Source organism: Hippocampus comes, unplaced genomic scaffold, assembly GCF_001891065.2.
Source record: "Hippocampus comes isolate QL1 unplaced genomic scaffold, H_comes_QL1_v1.1 scaffold13, whole genome shotgun sequence".
Lineage (NCBI taxonomy): Eukaryota > Metazoa > Chordata > Actinopteri > Syngnathiformes > Syngnathidae > Hippocampus > Hippocampus comes.
The window spans coordinates 985,909-1,013,727 of record NW_017805532.1 but is presented as its reverse complement, the minus strand read 5'-3'; the positions used below and the strand labels follow the sequence as shown (position 1 = coordinate 1,013,727).

The window sequence follows — 27,819 nt, the reverse complement described above, 5'->3', positions numbered from 1 at the left end:
ATGAGGTGCATGTTAGAAAAAACAAGTTGTACCAAAACAGTAAATTTCTTTTTTTTTCCCATTGGGGTTAACAAACACTGACAATGTGGCATGAGGGGAAACATTTTATTTTGAGATTTCTAGTTTGTCTGCTGGCAGGTGTGTGAAGAACACAGTTTCTCCAACTCTGGAAGAAAGAGCGAGAGAGTTATTTTCTGGTGCAAGCATGCACCCCCACACCCCCAAAGAAACCTGGAGTTGAGTCCGTGCACTGCCTCAGCGAGGTCATGGCATCCATGTAATCTGGTCCCAAGAAGCTTTGATAATTGGACCCGCTTGGCACTTCCTGGAGACACTGGGTGGAATCCTTGAATAGGAGGTTCCTCTCAGGTGCAGACTCAAACATTTTGAAAGGGGAGTTTTTGCTGCCTCGACCAAAGGAAGCCTAGAAGAGAAATAATGACAGGGTGAAATTAATCAGCCGTGCCACTAGCCTTCTGCAGTACTTACAAGGCAATAGAGTACTTCCTACCTGCTGTTCCTGAAGAATGGAGACGACAACATCGCGGGTCTCAGGACGGGTCACCACAGCGTCTGCTGGGGCAACTCCCAGGTGGCAAGCCTCAAAGTCTGTTATTGGCACTGGACCCTTTGAGGGGCAAATTAGCTCATAGTCGCTGCTCAAGACCCCAGCAGCCCATGCTGGACCTTTTCCTGCAATGGAGCAGAAATATGATTGCTATGTACTGGTGATTGGTGGGAGGGTGGAGTGTCATGTTACCGTCGCTGTTTTCTGCAACAGTTGTGTGTTTAATGAAGGCCACTTCACCAGCACCCTCAACAAGACATCTAAAAAGAGGATAATGCAGTCAGATAAAGTTTGCATCCTGTAATGCAGCGTTTTCCAGGTCGACGGTTAAATCAGCTTCCCCAAGTTATAATATCTGCACTGTTAAGATCTTACCTAAAGGCCCCAGCATAGCCGTAGTACTTCTCCTCTGAATTGGCTTTGCACTTTGTTTCATCATCCACAGTTTTGTCACTGCCTGCGCACTGGGAGCAGAATGGTGAGCCGGCTGGAGATCCAGGGGCACAGCCGCTCTTGAAGAACTTTGCTGATGAAACGGGACAAATTGTGATGCATTTTAAGCAACTTCTTGGATTCACCCATTGAAAAGAGGGAAAAAAAAATTCTTTGCAACAATGTAGTGCAGTTTTCCTGTTGAACCAACTACTGTACACAGACTGGTTGTAGCATGAATTCCTGGTCTACAAAGTTACCTCTGAAGCTATAGCTTGTTGGCCACCCATGCCACTTTTTGGCAAGTTCACCGCCTATCTTTCAAAGGACTACAGTTTGAGCCAGCTATAAGGTCTGGAATACGCGTTTCCCTTATCAGTTTTATCACTAAATATTACATTTACGCAGTCACATTTTACATTCTGCACAAGTATACTTACTGAAGTCACAGTCGCCAGTCTCTTTGTAGATTTTACCCATGGGAATGTTCCAGCCGGCTGTTCTGCCAAAGCCGGTGTGGCAGGACCTCTTCCCCATCAGGTTAGCCCAGGTCACGCCAGAATCCCTCTTCACCACCGCAACAGCATAATATGAGGAGGCTGAGGCTATACATGTACAAGTTTGGTTAGATTTTGAAAACCAATTCAATTTTGGTGCAAATGCTTGTCCATGTTTACAGAGAACGTCTTGCGGCCAACACCAGCTGTATTACTTATCAAAAATGAGAAGCAAAATAGAAAAAAATATTTACTGTACCTCCAGACTGGTTGCATTTTGCTGTTGAGTGAAAGGGGGGGGGGAAAATGTTATTTTAAATACAGGGGAGGAAAAAAAAAAAAATTCTACATACCTTCATCGTACTGCTCCACCATGGCTGGAACCAAACCGCACAAGCCAGCTGTGTACACCTCTCCTCCATCCACTGCCATTGCATCTGCATCGTTGTGCTAAAGTGAAAAACAATTGCATTCCTGTTCAATTTCTAGCTTGGTTCTTTTTACTTAAGAGTGCATGAACTGACTCAATTTTGAGCCAACCGTAGAGGGTACTGTAAAGAAAACCGAGGCAAAAAAACAAAACTGACATTTCAGAAAGTTTCCACAGTGTGTTTGACAGACATGTCCACCCAAGTTTGTGGAGATTGGCAAAACTAGTGAGATATACATTTCTAGAAAAGCTACTGAGCAGGTTTTGCCGACCCTTTAATTTGTACACATGCAATTATTTTACCAGGATCATCTTGATGCAGTCTTGCACAGTCGGTGCAGTCTGGCACAGAATCACGTTTTCACCATCCACCATGCCATTGACGCTCCATTTGTTACATTTCCGAGTCTCACTCGAGGCCACGGAACACCACATGATTGCGTTTGATCCGGCTGCAGTGGCCTCTGAAAGGAAGTGATGCAAAATTGTTAGTGTTCATTGTGAGCTTCAGTACGTTCCTTTTACCTTTGTTCAGGGAGCGCACAATGCTCAAGTAAGTGGCACCAAGATACAGGAAGGAGGTCGTGTTGGCAGGCAACCTGACTAGTTTTTCAGTGGAGTCTTTGAACATCAAATTCTTGGCAGGTGCGTATGCCTCAGAGGAGAATAGGTCAAAGTTCTGTTTAATAAAAAAATAAATAAATTAAAAAAAAGACATTTTTCCTGCCATTTTCTTCCTTGAAGAGTGCGGCAGCCCCTGGGGGCTCAAACCACAATACACATGTAATTGTATCTTAAATCCAAGTGCGCATCCTACCTCTACTGTGGTGAGGCTATTCCAAATCAAATCTGCCAATTTGGAGTCTTGGCGGGTGACCACAGCGTGAGCAGGTACCCTGGCCAGGTGGCATTCTTTGTAGCTGTCAATGGGTGCTCTGGTGTTGTTCATGCACAGCAGCTCGTAGTCTGCCTTCATGCCGTCTGTAAGAAAAAAAAAGTTGCAGTTAAGCAGATCCTTTGAGTTATTCTGGTTCTCCACATTTAGATATTTGTAGCACTGTCCTTCAGAAGATGACAGATAACCATATGGCATAGTTTAAAAGAAAAAAAACCCTAATTGTCGAGGTAACCAATTCTCAATTTGACGCAAGGACATGTGACACTTGATGTTAAGCTTTAATATGATTGAATGGACTCACCTGGTACAGTTAGATGCTTAACAAATGCCACATCTCCAGCATTTTCCACCAGGCACCTAGTAAAGAAATGTTTGACTGGATAAAAGGCAGATTCAGTGTGAGAAGTTTTACCATCTCATGCACTTTAATATTTTTAGCACCTGTTCTTACTGTCCACCCCTACTGAGACTATTCAGGACAGAATGTACAGTACTTTGACCCCAGGTCATAATCACTTTGTCTGAGATGTTACAATCTGAGACATTGTTAATACATGTCCACCCAGCACCAACTTGCCCGCATACTCTAAAAACCCACCAAACCAACAATTAAAAAATTTAATCAGGGAACACCGTACTTACTGGAATGCACCGCCGTAATCATAGAAAGGTTCGTTGTGAGAACGTGAGCAGTCTCCCTTGCAGCTTTTACACAATTGGGAACCCTTTCCTGCTCCTGGGACACAGCTCTCAGAGAAGAAGTTACCAACCGCTGAGAGGGAAAGAGAAAGAAGTTAAATCATGTTTGAGGAAAAAAAAAAATCCTACACATCACTCACCTGATTCAATAGTTTCATTCTCATTGCCTGCCCACTTCAGCACACCCAACTTGATGAGAGTTCCAATCGGAATGTTCCAGCCGGCAGATTTTCCCAAGCCAGTGTGGCAGGATCTCCTCCCTTGCAGGTCTCTGATGCCGAACCCAGAGCCTTTCTTAACCACGGCGACAGCGTAGTAGCAGCTACTTGATGCTGATCACATTGAATGGAAAATTTGTTGCCATTTGAAAAATGGCGACATATTGCAGCAACAAGTGACACATTTTGTGCCATCATTCCCCACACAATGACTTGAACCTCTGATTGATTGTTTACACTTTACTTACAGGCACCATAGTCTTCAGCAATTATGGGCTGAAGTTTGTAATCATCTAGGCCAGCCGTGTAGATGTCTCCTCCATCCAATGTGATGGCATCCGCTGTACCCTCCTGCACAGAGATTAATGGAAGACAAAAATTCTTTCCAAGGTAGCATTTGACTCCTGAGCAACTTTCTGCACAGCCAATGTTGCCACCTTGCAACATTTAGCAACTTTACCAGCTCTGACTAATTTTCGAAGGCTACTTGCAAACCAACTTCATTTATACGCCCATCCCTTTATGGGACCAGTTAGAAAAAGCAAGATTCAAAGTTAGAAGCTTTGACTGGCAGTTGTTTCAAACATGACCACGCCATGCTTCAATATATCCATTGGAGGGGGGGGGGGGATCTCACGTGAATAGCAGTGAGACATTCCAAAGTGTTCGATTTCTTGACACAGGAAAAGACTGGTGCCTTGGTGGCCAGTGCCAAACACTTCTGGTGCTCCTTGTCCGACTTTAAGCACCATCTCACATGATCGGTGGAGGCCGATAGCACAACAGCTACTGCGCAGCGGGCGCCCATGTTGACTGTGTTGGCTTGGCACTGTCACCCTGTCACTCACCGTGTCTCCGTCCTCCCTCACAACATTGTCAGGAGCTGGAGGATTGTCATGAATATCCACCGAGTTTTTGTCATCTTCCCTGGTAGATGAGACAAAACAATGTCATAGCACCAGTATTCCTGTTTTATATACTAAACACAAATTGTAAATTCAGTTTTATAGATTTAAGTGGATTCCAAAAAAAAAAAAAAAAAAAAAAAAAAAATTAAACAGTTGAGCATATACAGTACAGCAAAGCAAAAGTAGGACATTGTGGTGAAAACAGTGCAAGCACATTAGTGATGACAGTTCTTTGTAATATGAACCTCGAGTTGGACAAAGGCTCCAACACTTTACACACTATTTGGGTCTAGTATTTACAAGTGCAGCACACTACTTCACAAATAAGCGTTAATTGCACATAGTATTGGAAAGCCATTGAGGTCTGAGTCTTTAAAGCCATTTCATCAGCAACTACACTTGCTATCCAGATTGTCCATGTACTAGTATGCCAATTGAAACTCAGACAAATGGCAGACTGGTATATGGATAAATGTTGCCATATTTAAATTGCTGCCTTTACCCAAGTAGCTGAGCAGCAACATCGAGCGCAGATGTGACAAGTGGAGATGCTTCATGGTGGACATCTCCAGGTCAGCAGTCAGTCCTTTTATAGCCACTCTCGGCTGGATGAGTGGGGCTGAGGGGAGATTAATCACACAGTTTGTACAAACTGCATAAAACAGTTTTTACCTCTTTGGACTCCGATATATATTCATTGAGAGTCTGAATATCAATAATTGAAGGCACCTTGGGATTTGAAAAGCAGTGAGAAAAATACATTTCTTTGCAGAAATCTCACAGTAGTATTTTTTCAAGGAGTGAAGGGAAATCCGAAAAACAAGAACCAAACATTTCAACAATAAAACCTCATCACTTACTTTCTGTCTTGTCCTGAGTGGCAGTATGTGAAGAGCGGAGAAGAGAGAATTACCGATTTCTCACCACTCCTTTTTATTTTGGCTCACCTGAGTGCTAATTGACCTCAGGTGCCGCAAGTAGCGGAAGAACAAGGAGGCAAAGGCGGTCCTAGTGATGGCCAGAGGAAATTAGGGCAAGCTATCATAATTGCACGCAATACTTGAATTCCAATATTTCAACAGCCCCAAATATTTATCTTATTTGATTCTCGTGAGCGGCAGACAAATCACTTAATCTCATTTTTGAGGCGGAGCCATTGTCCTGACGACCGGCTTTTGGTCACGTGACCCGCTCATTCTTTGCCTAGCTACGGAGAAAGCGTCGCTCTCTCCTCCTCGGTCTCCAAGGAAGATAACTCGTCCAAAACTATCCATCCCACGCCACGCACTCACTCTCAGTTTCGAAAATGTCACTTGCGCCTGCGGGGAACCGTTCAGGGGGTATTCGGATGAAGACTCGGCCGAGTTTTAACGCCGTCAGAGCGCCGAACGTGAGGGTTCAAGATTAGTTAGCATGCTAGGCGGCTAGCGGTCGCATCAGGAAGATTCCTGGCTGGACTGGCAGGTACACACGTACACAAAACCACCACACGATCCACTACTTCTACCCGGCGTTACACCACACAACGATACTAACTTTCTTTCTAAATTTTGTTAATGATAGCAGTTGGTAGGCGGTCGGTGTTTCTTGCGACGGTAATAGGATTTAATTGCTTAAGAAGCTAAGATGTGCACCTGTGTGTCTGGTGCGTGATGTAACCTCGTAGGATCTGCCTGTTGACAACAGAGCACTCAAATGTCACCTTTAGGGACAAAAGAAAATTATTTTTTAAAAAATACAGAAATTATGCTATAGACAGGATGGGGAGGGAGTGGTTAGCTCGTCTGTCTCACAATTTAGAGGTGTAAGAGTTTTGGCTTTGATCTTGTTTTGTGATTAATTTCCTAAAAAGAAGACACAGTAGTTGCACTTTCCTAAAAAGAAAAGATTTGAGTGGTTTCGTTCAAGTTATTTTTTGGGCAGCCACACAATTCTGAGGGCTTGCCTGAAATCTCGACCTGTGCTTGTTTGTTTTTAATCCATGTTTATTGTGTTATTGTGTATTTGTATCCATAACCAGAACTACTCAGTGCCATTGTCTGTTCTATGGTGACTGTCACACAGACCCACCTCCAACAAAAAGCCAAAGAAAATGCTTGTCAATGTTATGTTGTCGCAGGATTTGAGATTCAGAAATGGGCAAGTTACAGAGCAAGTTTCGCAAGAGGTCTGAGCTGTACAGGTGAGATGTCCATATCTAAACACACTTAGTTGTGAGTGCCCCAACCGGCAAGTTGGTTCAGCTTTTGCTCCTTGTGTTGCGAGCTAAAATATGAGTTACAATTGAGCTTCAGATGTGCCACCGCTCGAGTGAAGTGGAAAAATGTTATGAAGGCAATGCCCTCGCATGTCGGCAAGTAGAGCTGAGAGTTGCTGATGCATTTTCATTTATTCATAGAATAGGACAAAGTCAAACACACACAAAAAAATCAAAACACTCGGAGCTCCTGTAGGCCACAACTCAAGCAGACTAACCGGCCAACCAGACGCCAACGTCACTGACCAGGCCACACCACCGAAAGAGACACATTCAGCAGCCAAATGCTACAGTTTATGTAGTAACTTTTAACTCATTCAGTACCAGACAATTCTAGACCAAGTCTGAAAAGACGTTTAAAAACGTCTTTGGGAGTGAATGAGTTAAAAACTTGTGGCTCGATGGCTATCACACTTTTCCTCTTCCACGTCCAGGGCCTCAGAGGGTGAAAAGGCAGACGGTGCATTAGACAGCCAGGTGGTTCAGTATGAACCGGCCCATCACGGCTCCGTCAACACCATCACAAACCTCAGCGCCGATCTGTGTGTTTCAGGAGGCACCGACCAGGTAGACGACGAACGTTTAAGTTTGAATTCAATAACATTTGTTTCCAATGGCTTATAAAACATATCGCTGTGTTTTACAGACGGTGGTGGTGTATGACTGGAAACAAGGCCGCATGTGTCAATCCTTCCAGGGTCATAACAGAGAGGTTACCAAGGTAACATCAATATTGTGCATTGGAGGGCTGGAAGCGCTTGTTTAAATGCCTATCACATACACACACGCACAAACCTCCTCTCAACCTTGTGTTGTGAACTTAGGTGGTGTGTTATCCGGGCAGCACGTGGATCTTCAGCGCCTCTCGGGACAAGACTGTCCTAATGTGGGACTTGAACCAGGGGGATGAGCCCATTCAGGAGTTTTGCGGGCACCAGTTAGTGGTCAACGGGCTTGCAATCAGCCCTGGTATTCACTGTCTTACACACACGCACGCACTCACGCAGCCATCTCAGCAAAAGGAATCTTAAAATGATGATAGTGTCGCCATACAGCGATGGGTTGAAAATCACCAATTTACAAGTAAACAATATACGTTGTGATATCTGAGTCGGGGAAAAAAAATGTCAAAAAGGTTTTTATTCAAAACAGAATCACACAAGTATTGCATCTACCTAACCATCTATGGGGGTAAAAATGGATCAAATACATCAAATACATCAAAGTGATGCCAACGCTTTATCTTAGTCTAATTTAAGATTTGACAGAGGCTTTGTACTGTCCCTAGCGATTGTGTTCATAGAACACAAAACTGACACGGTTGTTGTCATGTTTCTGTAGATGGGAGGAAACTGTGCACGGGCTCCCGCGACAACTGCATGTGCCTGTGGGACATTGAATCTGCAAAATGCGAGCAGAGACACAACATTTCCAGAAACCTGGTGAGAACAATGCACTCATTTTGTTCAGTCCATCAAGGCCACGCGATACCTTGAACCTCCCCCTGACGGCGGCATAGGTGACTCACGTGTGCTGGGTGCCAGGCAGCTCGTCGGTCGTCCAAACGTCGGAGGACAAAACCATACGGTACAGACAGGTTTTGCCACTGCAACTATTCAAAGCAGCCACTGTAGATTTGAGATTCAGTTTGATTACGACATACTTGTATCGACCACATACCAGCAAAAGTGCAGCACTTTCTCTCCCTCTCACTACTGTGCAGCTATGAAAAAAAGGACACAGACACGCGTAATCCATTGCAAAACCCTAACGGCTGATATTTCTTTGTAGTTGGCTACCAGGCATTTAAACAACAAAGCAATATTGGGGAACGTAAAAAAAACTTAAAGAATAAAGTCGAGTGGAATCACAAGAATAGCTAACTGTAATACTTTGAGTCGAAATATTCAACTTTTTTGAGAAGAGTTGCACGACCGGTACATTTATTTTGAGAAAATATGTAATACTACAAGTTTGAGAATAAAATTGGTATTTACAGGGGAAAAATTGTCTTGACAAAGGAAAATGAAACATCTTCTCAGCATAAAGTTGCAATATACTACTGTATGAGAAAAAAAATACCCTTTAAAAGTTTTTGGAAGATTAAAGTTCGAATATGGGCTAAAAAAATCTCAGTTATTGGAGGGGGAAAAAAAGAATATAACTCTTAGTTTACATGAACCGTTTTTATAAGACATTGCAAACCATTTCAAGTTTTACCATCAATAGACCAGATTTTCACTTGGACATTTTTGCAAATGTCTGTCGTGTGTGCATACAGAGTGTGGGACAGCCGAGCGTGGCAGGTGACCAACACATTTCCGGCCAAGCAATACATCCAGACCCACTGTGATGTTTCTGACAATGGAAATTACCTGGTGTCCAGCAGCAACGGTTTCGGTGGCCAAGGCTGCGAGGCCACGGTGAGGTTGGGTCACGTCCTTCTCATTCGTGTTGGTTTGCTTTGGACAAAACAAAATGGCTGCCAAAACTTCTCATTCACTTAAGTATGATGAAAAGTGTCCATCTGAATATTTATAGATGATGTTTATAGGTTATTTAATGCATATTAAAGTTGTATTTCTGGTATTACAAATGTATTCTCTACAAGAAATGATAATATTTCAACTTCCATCTTGAAATATAGAAATAAGATATATATTTTAATTGATAATGCCATGAGATTAAAGTCAGTATTTCTTAGTGGTTTTTTTTCTCCAAGTTTAAGGATCTAAATCGAAATATTAGACAGAATTTTGGGAAAAAATTTCAAATGTTAGGAAAATAAAAGAAAACATATCAGCACTTTACAATAATTTATTTTGCAGCACAAAATCTAATCGAAATATTTGTTGTAATTAAAAAAATACATCGGGAATATTTTGAGATATGCATTGCGATATCAGATAGAAGTTTAAATTTTACAAGAATAATATAATATTACAAGAAAAAAAATCACGAGGAAATATAATAATACTATTCTGACGCTAAAGTTGAAATATTCCTTAAATGGTCTTAATTTCATGACAACATTCATGTGAAATTAAAACGTAATTGTTTTCAGATAAAGATGAAATTATGAGAATAAAATAGTAAAATTACAGCTGTAACATACACAATATCACTTGGGGAAAAAATTACAAGGATAAATTTGTATTGAGCAAATTAGGTAATAATTTAATGTTACAGCAGTAAAGTTATCATATTCAGGAAAAATAAATTCACGAAAAATATGTGTATTACTAATGGAGTTAAGATGGTACAAGAAAAAAAGTGGTAATATTACTATGAAAATCCAAATTTTCAGAGAATCAATTCGTAAAAGTCTCCCATGATGTTGTGTGTGTGGTCAGCTGTGGGATCTGCGTCAGCCAGGCTGCAAGGTGGTAGAGTACCGGGGCCACCTGCAGACCACCGCATGCTGCGTCTTCCTGCCTGTGCCACAGGGGGGCAATAGCGCCGCTCTGGTGGCCACATCATCCCATGACAGCTCTGTCAAAGTGTGGGACCAGAACTCAGCAGGTATGACAGAACTCAGCTGGTTGTGCATTTCATAGCTGGGCCTTCAGTGTTGAAAATAATAATAATCTAACATACGCATGTTCTAGAAACAGTGCATGGACGATAGCCTATTAGGAATAAATGACTACAATTCAATAGAACAAATATTGAAAATTTTGTTGGAAATGTAGGCCGGCGCTCCTGATAACATTTAGACTCGCAGGTTATGTTTTTAGCGTCTTATTCACATCTCTTGCTCTCTTCAAGTGTGTTTAGCCACGTTGTCGCTCGACGGCGCCGGTCCTCTGGTGTCATTGGCGCCCAGCGACGCCTCCAATGTGCTCTGCGCCAGCTTCAACAGTGGAATTCATCATGTCCAGCTTCTTCAAACACCAGGGGCGGCTTCAGGAGCAGCTACCGATACTGACGTTAGAGTGCTGTCCCGCTTCTAAAAGGTACCATTTTCTATGTAAATGTGCTTCCAAAGTCAGACAAAATCATCAAATCATCATCACACGCGATGTCAGCAAGTCTTGTGGCACTTCAGATCAGTGAGCAGTCACAGGACCGAAGTGTTAGGATAACCATGGAACAGGAACAGGAAGTTGATAAACACACAAGAATAATAGGATTATAAAATTTAAGTTCACAGTCTTCCTTTTAAAAGAAAATATGTAACATCATTATGTTAGCATTAACATTCCTTGCCATCCTACAAAAACGCAAGCATCTCCAAATTCTTTTTTTTTTCCAACAAAATATTTTTGGGGGAGATTACAACAAAAATACAAATTATTTGCGCTTTTTGTGGAATTACAAAAAAAAAAAAAAAAAAAAAAAAAACAATTAAGGAAATTTTATTTTTGGGGGTATTTCAAATGAAACAACTTGGATATGGAACCTTTTGTCCTGCGCAGTGATTTACCTTCGGAGCATTCATTTTGACATGTTGACAACCTGGAAGTCACCATGTGTCACATAGATTTTGTGTTCTACTTTTTTTTTATTGCAAGACTTTCAACTTTTTGGACATTTTATGGCGCAAAAAGGGATTGAATTAAGAGGATTCACCCTTCACTCATTTTGAATAGCGCTTATCCCCTTGAGAGTCACAGGGAATTGGAGCCGGTTCATCACAGGACAATTGTGAATGGAGACACAGACTTTGAATCAAGCTATGTGAACCGCTACACTACCAATGACCCAGTTTGGTAGACCTGATTGTTGAAAACGTGGATTCTTTTTGGAGGATTCTGCACTTGTCATCACACTGAAGCCAAATAGAATATTTTTGTAGACATGCAGAATTGTTTTGAATATCATCCAATTTTTTCAGATGAACAGATTTTGAAAATAAAGCTGCAGAACTAACTATGCAATAACTAATGACGTTTATAGAAAAACAATTAGAATGAAAAATATAGAGTAGAAATGATTGCAAAATGTAAAATAAAACTGTTTTCAACATGCCACCATACTGTTTGATTGACCGTAAATAAACTAATGGTTTATTTTTTTATTTTTGTGCTTGCAAACACTTTGTTTTTCTTCTTTCTACCCCCCAAATTTGCTGCTGTAGACTGTAAATTTCCCCAGTGTGGGACAAATAAAGGATATCTTATAAACCTAATGCCTATTAAGTAGTGCTTATAACCTCCATGTGCCGGTGATCTGGTTCAAAGAACTGAGGACACACTTCCGGTTTTAATTCATTTAAATATGGAATTTATTCGCCATTGGTCACACACACCCACAAAAGCCCAATATTCAATTGCTACCCAGCGACATGTTTGCATTTCAACTCACAAACACATACACACCAAATCACAGTTTTTAACTTTCCACGTGGCCTATTCTACATGTACAACACGGCAAAATGAGAAGAAAAAAAAAGTTGAGAAATGTGAATATAAAAATGACACTGATTCAAGTTGGCACGTAACAAAAAAAGGCTGCATATGGAATAACAGGAACAGTGAGGATACCGTTAGATTCATTCATTAAATAAATGCTGTATTGACATTTTTTAATAAGGAATAGCATTTGAATGTTTTTAATGCAGTAGTTGCAAACGTGGAGTGTGTTTAATCATATTCCTTTCAGTGTAAAGTCCCACAAACGCATGGGACCATTTTTTTGTAAACTTGACCCCTTTTCAGTGTAATACCACTTGAATTTCTTGACCAGTGATTTTTTTTTTAAATAACAAACTTCTCTAAGTTGACTTGTAACATTTTCATAAAAAAACAAAACAAAGCAAAACATGCTGTGAGTAATAAAACATCCATCCATCAACTGCGATGAAATGAAGCTTATTTGCACTTTCACATATAAACATGACTAAAATGGCTGGGCCAAAAGATGCAGTCTGCCATGCATTTCTTCAAATAAAAATATTTTTAAAAGCCCAAAAATGTGGATCATATTTCATTAACTTTGCATGACCCTCAGAGGGCTGTATAAAAAAAAGTGGCCCTGACCCTATAATAAAACACATGTAATTGCTTTTTTTTAAAATTTTTTTTTTTTAAATACACTTTCCCCTTCATATCACTTAAAAATTAGCAGGCTGTATTATTGACTCAAGTACAGTAATTAGTGCAAGAGAGCATTTTTTCTGTGGTAATAGAATGTATGATCCATCGCTATTAATTGAGACAACATGGATGCAAACAGATTAATTTTGGAAAATTTAAAGCCATTTGAGACGTTTGCAGTTATAAATTGCAATATGCCTGTCGAGAACACTTACAGATTTGTGATGTTATTAGTGGCTTCTTTGAACTTGGTGCGGCATAACCATTGCATCCAAAATGGCGTCTCAAGAGTCCACATTCCACAACAAGAGAATTCAAAAAACTGTCCATCGTTAGGATTGGGCAGGGGAGACAAACCTGACATTTCATTTAAAACGATAATAATCATAACATGGACAGAATTATTTGATCACAGCACAAAGAAGCTCAATGTTTAGTCCAATTAGTCCCTGAGAATAATATTGTGTATCAATGATGGGAGACATTCCTGTAATGATGCAGTCACATAAATATGTGCATACACACAGTGTGGACTAAAGTATTCAGAACAGACTTTTTTGGGTGGGGCATTTTAACTTTGCTAATTTAGGGAGAGAACAAACACTACTTTTTTGACAGGGTCTTTTTTTCTCTTGACCTGTGTTGTCCAAATATTCCTTGATAATTTAACATAAAGAACAACAGAGGAAGTTTTTTTTTTTTGTTGGTGGAATAACATAGCACAGTGGTACCTCCAAGATATAATTTGGAAATTCATGGCGAAAACCTGCCTTCCATGTCTGTCAGATTTTTGATATGATAATGTGTGATGTCAGCGCTCCTCACAAACCTCACTTCAGTCAGCATCAAATATTACTTTTCTGACAAGGGGAGGAGAAAAGAATTTCTGAAGTCAGTGTAAAGTACTTTGTCCATCGTGTTTCAGTGTCGTGCTAGTTAGAGAAGATGGCTAGCAAGTAGTCATGGGGATCGCTGCGTTACTGGTCATCAGAGTAGAACTCTGACCAAAGCTACCTCCACACTGCAAGGTATGAGGCCCAAAAATGATGCCTTAAAATAGAATCCATCTTCTCCACTGATCTCATCTCACTCCACGGAATGAGGAAAACAAATAAAAATCAGCAACTGTCAGTTTTTATTCAGAGAACTACTTTTGAGCAGTCCGCCAGAAAATTGTGAGTGGTGCATCCTTAGATCTAAATCATCTTCGTTTCCTTTTCACGAACTGGAGTGAGTTTACCAATTTTATTAAATGAGAGTCGACAGTCTTTCCAATAACTCGAGTCAGTGAACCGAAAACGACTGAATCATCCACCGTATTTCCGGTGATTCATTGCAAAGATTCGAATCGTGAACAAGGCTGATGTGAGAACCAATCACCGAGACTTCTTTTTACACACGTATGACAGGTAAATGTTAAAATGTGACTTTAAACCTGGCCTGTACACCCGATAAAGGTTTTGACCTAGTTCAAGGTGCCACTGTCGTAAACATAAAATGTAGTGGGCGTCATGCAAACAAAGGCTTGAAATACTTGAGGACAATAGGCCATGAACTCAAGCAGGTGAAATTCTGATTGGACGTTTAAATACCGGTGGAGGGGGCGCTGCTGCTGCTGCTTTTACTCGTCCATGCGCTCCAGGCCATCGATGACCCGACTCAGCCGGATGTTGAGCAGGCGGATCTGAGTGTCCAAGTGATTTATCTTCTCCTCCAGCGAGCTGGTGCCGCGTCGCCAGTACACACCCACGGGACCAGTCATGAAGTACAGTGCCATGATGACGCACAGCGGTAGCAGTGCGCGCTCGGGGTCGCCCTCGAACTTCTGCAGCACGTAAAGGCAGGCCATTGCCAGCAGAACCACACGCGCCAGCCAGAAGAAGCGGCCGAACAAAATGTGCAGGACGTAGAACACCCCGCCCAGGAACACAGACAGCAACCACAGGGCTGCAAGGGCACCGGCCATGAGGGGCAGGGCGCGTGCTGGGTTGCTGCTTAGGGATGCCGGGCTGAAGTAGTGGCTCAGGTTGGATGCTGCACATTGAAGGAAGGCAACAAATTCAGATAGGCACCTGGATTTTAGTTAAGTTTGATTTCTTACTTCCTCATGTAAAACAGTGACTTCACGACCACGCTGCTTTAAATGTATTAAGTAGTAACTACATTTAACTTACAGTCAATTCCCATCACATCGAGGAAATCGACCCAAATTTTCCAGATCGTGTCAAGGAAGGAGTCCACGCCATGAACAAAGCGTTCTGTTGCTTTGGAGAAGAACTGGAAACGAACAGAGGAATTGGTATTAAAACATATTTTTGAGAAATACTTTTTTCACTCTAGAGCAGTGTTGTAAATCATCGTGGCAGATGAAAACAAAATAGTTGAACCACTTTCAATTTGCCATACACAACATTTTCGAGAGAACCCAGCAACAACGAATGGCCGAAAAAAATGCAAGTACTCACCAACTTTCGTGCTTTTTATGTAAAGCCCTTCCAATCTGAGTCTAAGCTCAGTTCTCGGTCCCTCTTAACAGTGTCTGGTCCACAGACCTGAGGCACCGGGCAGATGCTTAGGGACGGAGGAGCTCGGAGACATAACGTGGGGCGAGGCCATTTAACATTTTGAAAATAAATAATAGGATCTTAAAAAGAACACTAACATGTAGAGGGAGCCAGGGAAGGGATGCCAGAGTAGGAGTTTTGTGCTTCCTAATACACACTGCGTGTTTTTGTTTGCTTGTTAAAAACACATTTCACGAGCCTTTTGGTGACGAGAAAATTCGCTTCAACGGCTTCGGCGACGAAACGCACCGGATGAAGCGTCAAATGCTCGGGTATCTTCGTCAGAGCGTGACGTCACAAATGATTTGAGCTACATTTCATTGAAATAATTCATAAATAGGCAAGCCTAGTTGTTCAACAACCCTAACTGACGCTTTTGTGTATATGTTTTTAATATGATGTATATTATGGGTGTGAATTTCGGCCTTAATGCGTTTCAAAATGGCATTCTCCCCGAGACAGCCCGCCCCCATTCTGAATGAGCTTGATTTCCTCGTTAGCCACTTTAGCATCACACACACAAGAAGAGCAATCGTTACATCCGGGCACGTCCCACACGCTCACCTTGTAAAGGCCTCGGATGTTCTCTTCGCCGAACACGTTGCTCAGCGTCTGATAGAAGCCGTTGGCCGCCTTTCGGAAGCTGTTCTGGCTGCTGGGCCGGCTCCTGGCTGCTTGGGCCAACGAGAGCACGCACGCGGATAGCACCAACAAAAGCAATACACCCGTAGTCGCCTTCATGACCTGCCTAAATGTTATAATGTACGGGATGAGTTGAAGATGCAGGCAAAAAGATGCAGCCTTCCGCTATCGTCCGTTGAAACCTTGCGGTAGACGTCGACCAAAGGGGTCGCGTTCAGGCTACCCTCGTCGATTACGAATTTCGATTCCGATCAACGGGGATTTGGGGCGGGAAAATTACCCTGAGTGCAGATTCTTATCAATAGAAATCACTTCCAGCCGCTATGGTATAATTTATTGACTGAGTTGCCCTACAAATCACTGCATGATCCAAAGTTTAAATAAGAAATAATCAAATTCCGATAACGGTTTTATTCCTTGAATGCACCATGAAATAGTTATTTCATAACTCAATGCTGCCCTCTGTCGAGAGACACATTGGACGCAAGTTTAATGCACGGATAGAATTTTTGAAATGAAACCATGCACGGTGCCAGGATTAAAAAATATACAGTATATATAAAAATGTAAAATAAAATGTTTGGGTGCGATCTTTACCTGGGCCGTTACTCTATCACGTCCATTAGTTTCTTCAAGTCCGCAGATCCGTTTTGAAATTGAACAAAATATATAGATTACAACATCACTTAAAACTACGACCTTATTGTACAAAATTGTTCGTATTGTGTATGTAATTGGAATTACAATATAAACACCATTGGCTGCCTTTGTTCCTGAAGGTGCCGCCGAGTGATAATAATTTAATACAGAGAGAGAGAGAGAGAGAGAGAGAGAGAGAGAGAGAGAGAGAGAGAGAGAGAGAGAGAGAGAGAGAGGGTAAATAGGTAAAAGATGGAGAGGCGAGTTGTTATTGTCAAGGTTATTTTAAGTAAAACATCTCCACAGAGAACCCCCCACACACATACAAAGAAAAGAAATCGACCCGATCTAATAATCAACATAAATTGTGTGCCTTTTAATGTCTTACCACTAGATGGTAGACTGCGATTGCTCACGGCACGGCGTCGAGTGGTATCTTGGCTACGACGGAGTTGAGTGCCTGACTGGAATTCAAGTGGTATCCTAGAAACGATATCGACAGAACGCAGAAAAAAGCTGACCTCATTAAGCGCTCTCTCATTAATGTGAAATAAATGAGCGTAGTGAGGGTTTAAACATGTACGGGCGTGCTCCAAGAGTCACCTTCCTGCCAAATAGTGAGACCTCAGCTGCAGTCGGTCCTGGATCATACAACCTAAATTCAAGAAGACACTCCACAGGGTCAGGTAGGACTGTTTAAAAGTCATAAACACCAAAACACAGATTTAAATTGATAAATACGTTTTTGTCCTCGTTGCATAGATGGCTATGCTCCATTTTTGTCCTTGGCTAGCAGACTACCATTGATCAGTGAGTCCTGTGCAACAGAACCAGGACCTGGGTACTATGATACCTCACCTTTGAAGGTAAGATTGATCCCTCGTTTTGGTATCATTAATATTCTGCCGCTCAACTACCCGGTTTATCATAATTTAACCCTCCCGTGTAAAAAAACCCAATTCCAATGAAGTTGGAGCATTGTGTAAAACAAATAAAAACAGAAAACAATCATTTGCAAATCCTTTCCAACCCGTGTTAACTTGAATACACTACAAAGACAAAATATTTACTGTTCAAAATGCCGATTGTAATTGTTGTTTGTCTTATTTTAATTTTGATGCCTGTATCACATTCCCAAAAAGTTGGACAGGAGGCAACAAACGAAGAATGCTCAAGAACACCTTTTTGGTACATTTCACAGGTGAACAGCCTAATTGGAAACAGGTGAATGTCATGATTGGGTGTAAAAGGAATCCCCGAAAGGCTCTGTTTGCACAAGCAAAGATGGAGCAAATGGGAAAGAATTCTACCGACATGACTGGCCTGCCAGCAGTCCAGACCTGTCTCCCATTGAAAATGTTTGGCATATTAGCTCTAAATATGATGAGCAAACAAAGTTGATATACATTAATACAGTATATAATATAATGTATAATATAATAATATCAAGCAATAATGGGAACAAATTCCACCTACAAAGTGTCAACAATTCGTGTGCTCGGTGCCCAAACATTTGTTGAGTGTTGTTAAACAGGACAGGGGCCGATCCCAGATTTTTTGGGAATGTGTAACAGACATTATATTTAAAAGGAGTGAATATTGAATAAAAAATAGTCAATTTTATCAGTTTGAGCATTACATATCTTATCTCTGTAATGTTTTCCATTGAATATTGTTTGAAAAGTATTTGCCAATCACTGGTTTCTTACTCAACTGCAGATGCAATTTTGCAATACTGTGTTGTTAAACAATTGTCAATTGTCTTTTTAGCTAAATGTCCATGGCGGCTGCAGTCTTCGGAGCCGCTCCAGGCGCTTCGATGACCTGGCGTGTGAAGGTCCGGGCCCTGGGGCGTATGATATTCTCTCGCAGCCTGCCACCACCAGCCACAAGCTGAGACCTCGTGCGAATGTTGCTGTGCTTGGTGGCAGTCTGGTAAACTGAGTAATGGAAACTAATAAAATGATACGGTCAATGTAGTAGTTTGTAACCGGAAGGCTTTTATAAGAAAATCTATCCATCATCCAACATAAATAATGTACATTATCGATTCATTATTAATTCCATCCATCCATTCATTTTCTGAACTGCATATTAAACAATAAAGGACCCATTTGACCCATAGAGACAACTAAAATCATTTGTGAGAAATGATAATGCACAATATGTAAAATGAGGCATTTTAAAAATTTGTCCAAAAATTTTTATCACTTTTGTCTTCATTTGCTTTAGTCACATCCACCTCAAAAGCACCCATATTTTAACTGCGTTATTTTGCCTTTGGTAGCTTATTTAATGGTCCCCAGTGTCACTGAGAGTTCAAGATAAACCACTTGCCATTAAAAGCAACCAAATTATTTTAGCATTGAACCTCTTGCACAGGACGTGAACCTTACACACATACAGTATTTTATGAAATTTATTTTTTTTCTCTCTCTTCACCTGGTGAGTGTAATTGATGTTGTGAGTGCACTCAAGTGTTTGAAGGCTTTTAATCCATCAAGATTAAAACATGATTGGCTGATTATATGGAAAAAAAAACACATACATATCTTGACTTTTTCTACATTATTCTGACAGACACATTCCAAAGTGGATTAAAAAAACAAAACAAACCTTAAAATTCTTCACTACAAATTGTTTTCATTTTTTTTTTTCAAATTCATTAAAAATATAAAACTCAAAACAATTTGTGATGTAACATAATGTCTCTTTGCAGGCGCATCCTGCTAAAAGTTTGCTGCAGCGCATTGCTAGCCAGTACGATGTGCCATCCATTCCTTCCCCGGGTCAGGCATGTGGCTATGAGGAGGACTCCTCAGGTGTACTCCGCAAACAGGAGCCTCCGCACAGAGACACAACCCTGGGCCCAGCCTACTACAATCCTTTGAACGTAGGTGTTGCTTCCCATGTAATCCAAAATGCCCTAATACTTCATATATTTTATATTAAATGCATGCAACACTCCCCACATTGTTGGGTTATCTCTCCAAATCAAATGACATGCCTAATGAATGCAGCTCCACAAATAAAACCTGCACAATTAGAAGTGAAAAAACAAAAATAAAAGAAGCAAAAATAATTCTTCGAATTAGGTATTCGGTGGACAGTTGCTATTTGTGGGCCGGCCTGCGCTGTGGCCAGTGCTGAAGTTCATTTCATGGCGGGCACATCAAACGCATGCACCACTTCACACCCTATTGACTTATCTCCAAACCATTTCCATGCCTAATGAAGGCAGTTCCACTTTGGAAGCCGCGGCGCACCGACGCTCATCCATTTTACATGTGTGCAATAAAGGGGTGCCGTTTGTCATTATTCCTGCGGTCGCATTACAATATTCACTTGAAACAACAACTGCAGGCATCCACGAGGACCAAGAGTTCTCAGCATCGCTTTAGAAATGTGTTTCTTCAAACAGTGGCCCCACCCTCCCCAATAGATGCTGTGGACCACTTATTTGCCAGGCCCATCAACTGCCTTAGATAAATTGATATCCGTTTTTTTTTCCAGTCATAAACAATAGGGACATAGCTATGATTAGTTATTTGGAGTTCATCAACGCTGCTGTTCACAAAGACGTAAGAGCTGAGCTCATTTGAGCTCTGCTGCCAAACAAAACAGCGGCATGTAAACAGCAACGTGTGAAGTCCTTTTTGAATGTTGTAAATGAGTTCCCTAGACAGCATGAACGATGATTTCATGTCCCATATGGACGTCGTCGATGATTAGCATTCCGTTGGACTCTTGAGGCGAGTGGTTGTGCCACAATGTTGGATGCGTCCATGTTTAGCGTCGAGGGAGCTACCAGATTTTTTTTGTTCCACAGTCCGCCTCACGTCTTAATTATATACGGTAACTTGAAAATATACTGAACAAAAATATAAATGAAACACTTTTGTTTTTCGCTCCCATTTTTAATGATGGCAATTCTTTGCTCAAAATCCTAACAAAACAAAAAAAAAATTGTTTTGGGCATTTGTAGCATGGGAGAAAAAAAACTCATTGAAATAATACATGTTGGACATTCCCTTCAGTATTTAAAAATTGTCTACTATGCCATCAGCTGTGTTTGTTGTTCTGTTTTTAAAAGCTTTGCTAGACATAAAAAAGCAATTTGTTAGCAGCAACGACATCGGCGCTTGCTTGCATCCGCCTGCGAGCGGTTCTCGTTTCAGTTTTAAAGCGCAACTACTGTATCTGGAAATCTTTTGTTTGCCTGGCAGGATCGTGGAGGGATTGAACCCACGATCTTGCTGTGTGCTCAATGTTGAGATGAAGAGCAGGAGACAGGCACCCCGTGGAGTTTTTCCCTTTGAGCCAAACTTACTATTTCTTCTTCCTGCTCTTCCCAGGATGTGTATGAGTGAACAGGGCCGGACAGCCAGGTCACGGAAAACTTATCAAAAGAGACTGCAGAGGTTGAGATGCTTTGATTTCCAACTTTTATTTGCGCGCCCCCCGCCCTCCCTTTTTTTTCCCACACATGATCAGAGATTTCACATTGGAGTTAAGAACATGAATTGAAGTCAATCCAGATAAATATTTCACCAAGTCAACTTCAGTCTTATCCTATTTGCTTCACTAATGTTTGTGCACTCAATTGAAGAGAGTACAATGCAAAACATTTAAGTTAGACTTCAATTCTAAAATTTTGAATTTGGATGGTGTAATTGTTTCATAGTGTGAGCTCATTTTAGGTCAAATGAAAACGATTTAATGGTTTTGCCTTCACGATGAAGTCCATGGGCCTCTCCCACCGTAAAATACATGAACCATTAGCATTTATTTGTGCCATGACAGCACAAATGTCTTTACACAGGACAGCAGATAAGCCTGTTTATTTAACTCAACCGTCGAGTACCAGTCTACTCTTCAAGTGGAAGTGAGGAAATGTACTCCTCAACAATTCAGTGATTTTTGTGCTTTTTTTTTCTTCTTTTTTTCAGTGAAGCCTGAGTTAAGTGTTCAGTATTGAAATGTTGTAAAGCTAAGGCAGAGGAGTGAAGGCCACAAAATATCATGGAAGTGAGGAAGAATGCTGACATACTTTGAGACATTTTTCTGTACTTCACTTCTCATTCACCTTCAAATCCACAAGACAACGCAGTTAAAACACGAAATTAGTCCATTATATTTTTTGAACCATCCATTCACCTTGTCATTATCTCTTCCTCCTTCTGTCATTCTTTTACCCTCACCACATTTTTGGAATGCCTTTTTTTTTGGTTCCTTTGTCTCCAGGCTGCGAAGACCCAAAAATACAAAGGCATATACTTTGGCAACATGACAGCCAGGAGAGACCAGGTGACCAAGGATGAAGGTCCAGGGCCGGGCCACTACTACCCTGAGATGTGAGCATTACCTGCCCACTCTACGATAGATACATTTTTTTTAAGTGGCTTTCGATTCGTGCTTCTTCTTTTCTCAAATGTCCACATCAGTGTTCCTGAAACGCACTACGAAAATGTGAACATGCGAAAAGAGCAGAGGGTCAGGGCGGAACTTGTCATTCCTCGATACCACCAATTGTTGACTCAACTGGAACACAAGAAGGTAAGCCCATCTTTGATGACAATTACATGACATGATTTGTTATCAAAGGGGCTACCGAGAGTAATACATGCATTATATACGCAATTACCGGTAATTGGATTTGGATGAAATATTTTGGGTCACTATCGGTTACTATGGAAACGGTTACCCCTCCCAATCAAAATGGTATGGCCCACCTCCACATCCTGCTTGAACCAGGAAGTAGTCTTGTCACTAGCAACAAGAAATATTGTAGCATTTTGATGTGATGTTTAAGGCAAATGCTTTTTTTTTTCTTTTTTAATATGACTGAGGCGATTATTTTAAGAAGCTGGTGATATGACACCCCGAAAACATTATCATTTGTATTTTTACATGTAATTTCTGTAATTCATTTAGATAAAATTTTAATAAAATGTTGGAAGCGTTTTCATGATTTTTACAAAGGCATACATTTTCATTCAAGTCCTGATATAGTCATGAATATTATACAATAAAAATTGCAAATATATACCTCACACTTTTATGGATGAACAAAGTAATTTATTTGAGTACATAAAATAATAATCATAATCATGATAACAATGATTTATGTATCTTCATAAAGTGTGTCTTGACCCTTTTTTCACAAGTGCTTAGCCATTTTATAATTAGAAACATTGAAGTAAAATTACTGAAGTAATGAATTTTATCAACTTCCTTACATGGCCAAAATGAAAAAAAAAAACAATTTGCACAAATATACCATTTCCTACCATAATTTGTGTGTGTGTGTGTGTGCTTTTTTTAAATCATTATGTTCTAGTTAAACGGAACGTGATCATAACATGGCAAGTGTGACAAAATAATGCAATTTGTCATTACTGGATTTGCAGATGTACTCATTGGTCACGACATTAGCCTTTTTACCGAATAACCAAGCATTCAGTCGACTTTATGAAATATTGTTTTTTTTCACTCAAATTTGACTGCTGTTTGGTGCCGTAAGGGGGCAGTAGAGTGCCATCTTTAAGCCCCACTCTCAAAACACGTTGATGTTGTTGTGGAGGAGTTACTCACCTGTGTGTGAACCACAGCGTGCTGAGCACCCCTCTCCTCCCTCACCCTTTAGAATGGAGAGAGTACGCTGCATTCGACTTGGCGTGTGTGTGTGTGTGTGTGTGTGTGTGTGTGTGTGTGTGTGTGTGTGTGCGCGCACGCGTGTGCAAGGAAGTGAAACATCTTCCTTCTGTCAAACACTTAATGCCTCTTTCTCTGTCCTTCCACCTTTTCCACCAACATTAAAAACATAATTTAGCACGTTTAAATATTAGTGGACCTACCTGTGACTTTGAGAATTTGCCCTTCCACACGCACGCTACCATGGTATATTTGGACCTCCCCGCTGTGATGCTTGTGCTTCCATCCATCATCATTAGGAGCTCACAGCACAGGACTATGTTAACGTACGCACCCGTAAAGCAGATGGGTCATTAGTCACAGTGGGGACACACAGGACAAAACACCTTTCTACCTTAGCTGTCCCACTGAAGCTCATTAAATCATCTTTCGGACATGCTGCACTTTGAAATGTGCACGTCGCTCTGTTGCAACGTCCAACTGAAATAGAACCCAAACCTTCTGTTCATTGTGAACATCATCATTATGATGATGATGATGATGATTATGAGAATCGTCGTTATCACCATCATTATCATTTTCCACATTATCATGTGACATTTAAAACCCCTTGAAAATTGGTGCAATAGAGGGGCAACACTCCTGATTCACACTATTGCGACTAATATGATTACTAAAAAAATAAATAAATAAAATTACAACACAGTATCGAAATGTAACTTGGGTGACTATTTTACAAGGGGAAGTATATCATGAAAACTAATTTTAAGAATTCGATATCGGTACTCAGTGCCAATGAGTGTTTAAACAGTGAATATTCAAACTGGTACCGGTCTGCAAAAAAAAAAGGTATCAAACTGTCCTAGTTTTGAATTTTGAGCATAGTGAGGGAATGAATTCAACTTGTAAGCCAAGGAACCACTGAAGTTTTATGTCCAAATACACATAAAGAAAGGCAGTTTCAGTACTTACACAAATACAGACTTCATTTCGACACGCTTAGTGTCACACATCCCATAATGCATCACTGCATGCAGCTGTCAGCAGACATTGTCTCGAAATTGACTTGCCAACTTCACATTGTCAGTTTCAAATGCAGAGCTTCTGTTAAAAATAGTCAGCCTTGAGTTGTTTTGTTTGGTTTCAGGATTATATATATTTTTATAAATATATTTATCACTTTGCCACACACCATGTTGTTTCGCACACTTCCCTTAATAACAATTTTTTTTTTCTTTTTGCCGAGGACTGCGGGGTGCGAACACAGCCCCTGGATTTTTGTCAATCGTAAAAGCATGAGCAACAAAAGGTGTTGCACATAAAGCCATCAAAAGAAGTGTCCCCTGCCCTGTGTGAGTGTCGGGCTAGAAAATGGCTTTTTCTCTTGTACATGGGAAGTATTATACTCAGACAATAACAACCTTGTTCACGGCAAGCACGCACACATGCACACGCGCAGTGAAGTCCTGAATGAAAATTGATCTTGCCCAAGATTTTTGCCGAAACTCACGAATATCCAGCCCATTTTATGTCCGGTTTCTGTCATTTTTTTTTATGGAAAAAAATAATCCTTTTGGATGTGCCATGGTTGTTGTCCACTCTCATTTTGACTGTGAAAATTGCAGAACAAACAATGAATGAATGGCCTTTTTGCGGGGTCTCAACTTGCCCAGAATTTTTGCAAGCTTGAAAATGTACAATTTGTACCTTTAGGGCACTAGTGTCAAACTCAAGGCCTGGGGGCCAGATCTGGCCCGCCACATCATTTTATGTGGCCCGCGAAAGCAGCTCAAACATGTCAACTTCCATGATCCTTTCTAAAATGTCTACCAACATTTTACATTCTCATATGTAATAAATCAGATATATATTCAAAACATTTTCTTGTTACCAAACCCCTCATGATAGTAGCTTAAAAATAGTTGAATCAACAGTTATTCTTGAATTCTTTATATGGTTTCAGTCATAACAGCCCTCCAAGTGAAACAATAATTAAAATGTGGCCCGGGCCATAAATGAGTCTGACACCCCTGCTTTAGGGGTACACAACAGGACTCCTCTGACACTCACTCAACAGCACCCCCTGCAATGATAGGAAACAAATTACCCCTGACACCATTTTCACCGATTAGCCCAAAATTGGGTGGACGTCTCATAACAGGACACATGAAAAATTTAACAAATGAGCCCCAATCAGAAGCAGTCACACTCAACCAGTGATACTCAACCACTGTGACATGACATATTAGTTTCCTGTGATGATTTTTTTTTTTAATTTATTTACCACAAATAATGTTTTTTATTAATAAACCATCTTTGCTCATCTATCTATGCCAGCAATGTATAGTGATAGGCAGAACAATTAAATGCTCTTCCACTAATGGCAAAGGTGTTGAAGCAAGTCTTTCTTCAATTCCTGTGAGGTCCAGGTTTCACGAGTACGTACATTTAGATGACATCATCGGATTTTTTTCAATACACTTTGTAATGTGTGCCTCGACTATATATAAAAGTTGGGAGGCACTGTCCAGAGAGATGGGCAATAATAATATTATATCAAGCATTTTGTGCCTGTACTGTCTAACTGGTAATCATTTGGAAGATTGGCCATTAGAGATGGGCAATAATAATATTATATCAAGCATTTTTTGCCTGTACTGTCAAACTGATAATCATTTGGAAGATTGGCCATTAAAAAAAAAGGGGGTGCGAGGACCCGTTCATCCCTGCTTGCAGCTTTAATTTGTCTTAACTCGTCTTTGTACAGGGCATTCCTGGTCCTGGCCACTATGACATCACAGGACAGTTTGAGAGGCTCTGTGACAAAAAGCAGCAGGTCACCGCTGCCTTTCTTTCTCAGACTGAGGTACAATGCAAACACCACTCACCCGCCACTTTGCCAGTTTTACAATACAATATTGACTAGCAGAGGCAGCAATGTTGAATCGACATAATTGCTCGTATTCTTGTCATATCACATGTTTGCCTGGCTACTCATTGAGCTCAATCGTAACTGTCCCATAGGTCACTGTGATAGGCCAATATTTTTCGCAGACAGGTTAAAATAACAAACCAGGCTCTGAAGAAGCACAAACAGCAGAACAGAAAGCAGGAGCAGCAAGTCAGGGAATGCCAGAACAAGACTGGAACAATTAACAAATAGTCAAGTAAAGGAAGACATGTCAGAAAGCAGGAAGAGCGATTTAAGAACAGGATAAGAAAATCGGGGAAAGTAAAAACAACACAGAAATGGAGATAGAAAATAAGAACAGGTTAGACACTGGAACATTAAGACATGGAACGGGAATAGCAAATCAGGAACAAGAACAGCAAGCGGATGAGGAACTTTAATCCAAGTGAAGTAGGAAGTAGGAAATTTTATTTAATTTTGCCTTGCTTTGCCACATAGAATGTACAGTATGCACTTGACGGATAATCATAAAGTGTCATACCATGTAGTACAACATGTGCTCTTCATAAACAAAGATAGATTTTGCTGCGATGGCAGCCCACACCGGAGTCGTCCCATTAAGTAGCACAGTGCATTCATTTCACTTTGTCACTTAGTATTTGACTGGTACAATTCCAACAGGATGACACACAATATGGCTTCATTGTGCCCGTAGGATGAAAACAAACTATTGATTCCATTGGCCCAGATAAGCAAATTAGGATCCATTTGGATGCATTTAGGGACATTACTCCGCATAGTGCCAACACTGAAAATATTTCCCGGATATAATCTGGGAGATAAATGCAGTCAATTAGCGACTTCTCATAGGAGAACGCTGTTCCGTACGTGTCCCAGATCCTGACGCTGAGCTCCTTTTTTCAGTGCGATTCTCAGAGATGAGGTGAACATGAGTTTATTAGCACGTTCAAAAGCAGGCGGGTTTTGAAACGCACATTCAAGTGCTTATTTGAATGACTGCCAAACAAAAATTCATTGCTCTAAAATCCTGTATTTAGAGATTTTATGTAAGAGAAGATGAAGGGATGCCGCAGCAAAGTGGAGACTGTGGAGTCTAATAATACTACAGCGCCCACATGTCAAGAACAGGAACAGCAAGTCAGGGCAAAGAACAACATTTCCATTGACAAGGAGACACTGGGTCTGTATAAATTCCAATGTTGGTGACGAGTAGATGCCATACAGTGGAAAAGGAGAATAAGGTCAATTTCTGCTGATTGGGTTGTCATCAAATTTTCACCGTTTGCCATCACTGGCACAAAAGCGCAATTGTGCATCTATGGAAGGCAGAGTTTCCGACCTAATTTCCCTGACCACATGCTGTGCGCAAGTGTGTGTGTGTGTGTGTGTGTGTGTGTGTGTGTGTGTGTGTGTGTGTGTGTGTGGGTGGGTGAGTGAGGGCAG

The 27,819-nt window shown here is 40.9% G+C and overlaps 4 protein-coding genes and 1 long non-coding RNA gene across 7 annotated transcripts in view; 2 read left to right on the top strand and 3 right to left on the bottom strand.

Annotated features, from left to right (window-relative positions):
* Positions 1-91: 91 nt before the first annotated feature.
* LOC109520652 (serotransferrin-like) lies at positions 92-8,505 on the bottom strand. 3 transcript variants are annotated; one of them, XM_019878016.1, is made up of 18 exons: positions 8,436-8,505; positions 5,153-5,269; positions 4,380-4,531; positions 3,991-4,093; positions 3,665-3,856; positions 3,468-3,597; positions 3,127-3,182; positions 2,745-2,908; positions 2,453-2,606; positions 2,231-2,391; positions 1,851-1,947; positions 1,757-1,777; positions 1,441-1,605; positions 944-1,094; positions 761-828; positions 512-693; positions 232-424; positions 92-166 (listed from the first exon to the last, which is right to left on the bottom strand). In XM_019878016.1, exons 2-18 carry the CDS (start codon positions 5,214-5,216, stop codon positions 120-122), a joined length of 2,100 nt encoding a protein of 699 aa, XP_019733575.1. In that variant the 5' UTR covers positions 5,217-5,269; positions 8,436-8,505; the 3' UTR covers positions 92-119. The 3 variants fall into 3 exon arrangements, with proteins under 3 accessions (XP_019733575.1, XP_019733573.1, XP_019733574.1); XM_019878014.1 differs by lacking the exon at positions 8,436-8,505 and adding an exon at positions 5,511-5,592; XM_019878015.1 differs by lacking the exon at positions 8,436-8,505 and adding an exon at positions 5,511-5,587 and having other exon boundaries at positions 4,380-4,528.
* Positions 5,848-11,201, top strand: wdr31 (WD repeat domain 31). Its single transcript, XM_019878019.1, has 10 exons — positions 5,848-6,114; positions 6,770-6,832; positions 7,342-7,474; positions 7,554-7,628; positions 7,732-7,876; positions 8,249-8,349; positions 8,427-8,494; positions 9,189-9,330; positions 10,261-10,429; positions 10,676-11,201. Exons 2-10 carry the CDS (start codon positions 6,786-6,788, stop codon positions 10,858-10,860), a joined length of 1,065 nt encoding a protein of 354 aa, XP_019733578.1. The 5' UTR covers positions 5,848-6,114; positions 6,770-6,785; the 3' UTR covers positions 10,861-11,201.
* A 63-nt stretch (positions 11,202-11,264) lies between these two features.
* On the bottom strand, positions 11,265-13,755 carry LOC109520658 (uncharacterized). The gene is made up of 3 exons (XR_002169214.1): positions 12,035-13,755; positions 11,334-11,908; positions 11,265-11,295 (listed from the first exon to the last, which is right to left on the bottom strand). It is a non-coding gene; the product is annotated as an uncharacterized LOC109520658 (long non-coding RNA).
* Positions 13,756-13,827: 72 nt separating this feature from the next.
* On the bottom strand, positions 13,828-16,339 carry bri3bp (bri3 binding protein). The gene is made up of 3 exons (XM_019878021.1): positions 16,074-16,339; positions 15,120-15,222; positions 13,828-14,979 (listed from the first exon to the last, which is right to left on the bottom strand). Exons 1-3 carry the CDS (start codon positions 16,248-16,250, stop codon positions 14,567-14,569), a joined length of 693 nt encoding a protein of 230 aa, XP_019733580.1. The 5' UTR covers positions 16,251-16,339; the 3' UTR covers positions 13,828-14,566.
* Positions 16,340-17,321: 982 nt separating this feature from the next.
* stpg2 (sperm-tail PG-rich repeat containing 2) overlaps positions 17,322-27,819 on the top strand; it is a 39,172-nt gene continuing 28,674 nt past the window's right edge. The window contains exons 1-7 of the mRNA XM_019877998.1: positions 17,322-17,476; positions 17,553-17,656; positions 18,561-18,725; positions 19,510-19,683; positions 22,035-22,144; positions 22,235-22,346; positions 26,212-26,310. Of these exons, the coding sequence (XP_019733557.1) occupies positions 17,368-17,476; positions 17,553-17,656; positions 18,561-18,725; positions 19,510-19,683; positions 22,035-22,144; positions 22,235-22,346; positions 26,212-26,310 (873 nt within the window). The 5' untranslated portion in view covers positions 17,322-17,367. The remainder of the gene's footprint in view (positions 17,477-17,552; positions 17,657-18,560; positions 18,726-19,509; positions 19,684-22,034; positions 22,145-22,234; positions 22,347-26,211; positions 26,311-27,819) is intronic.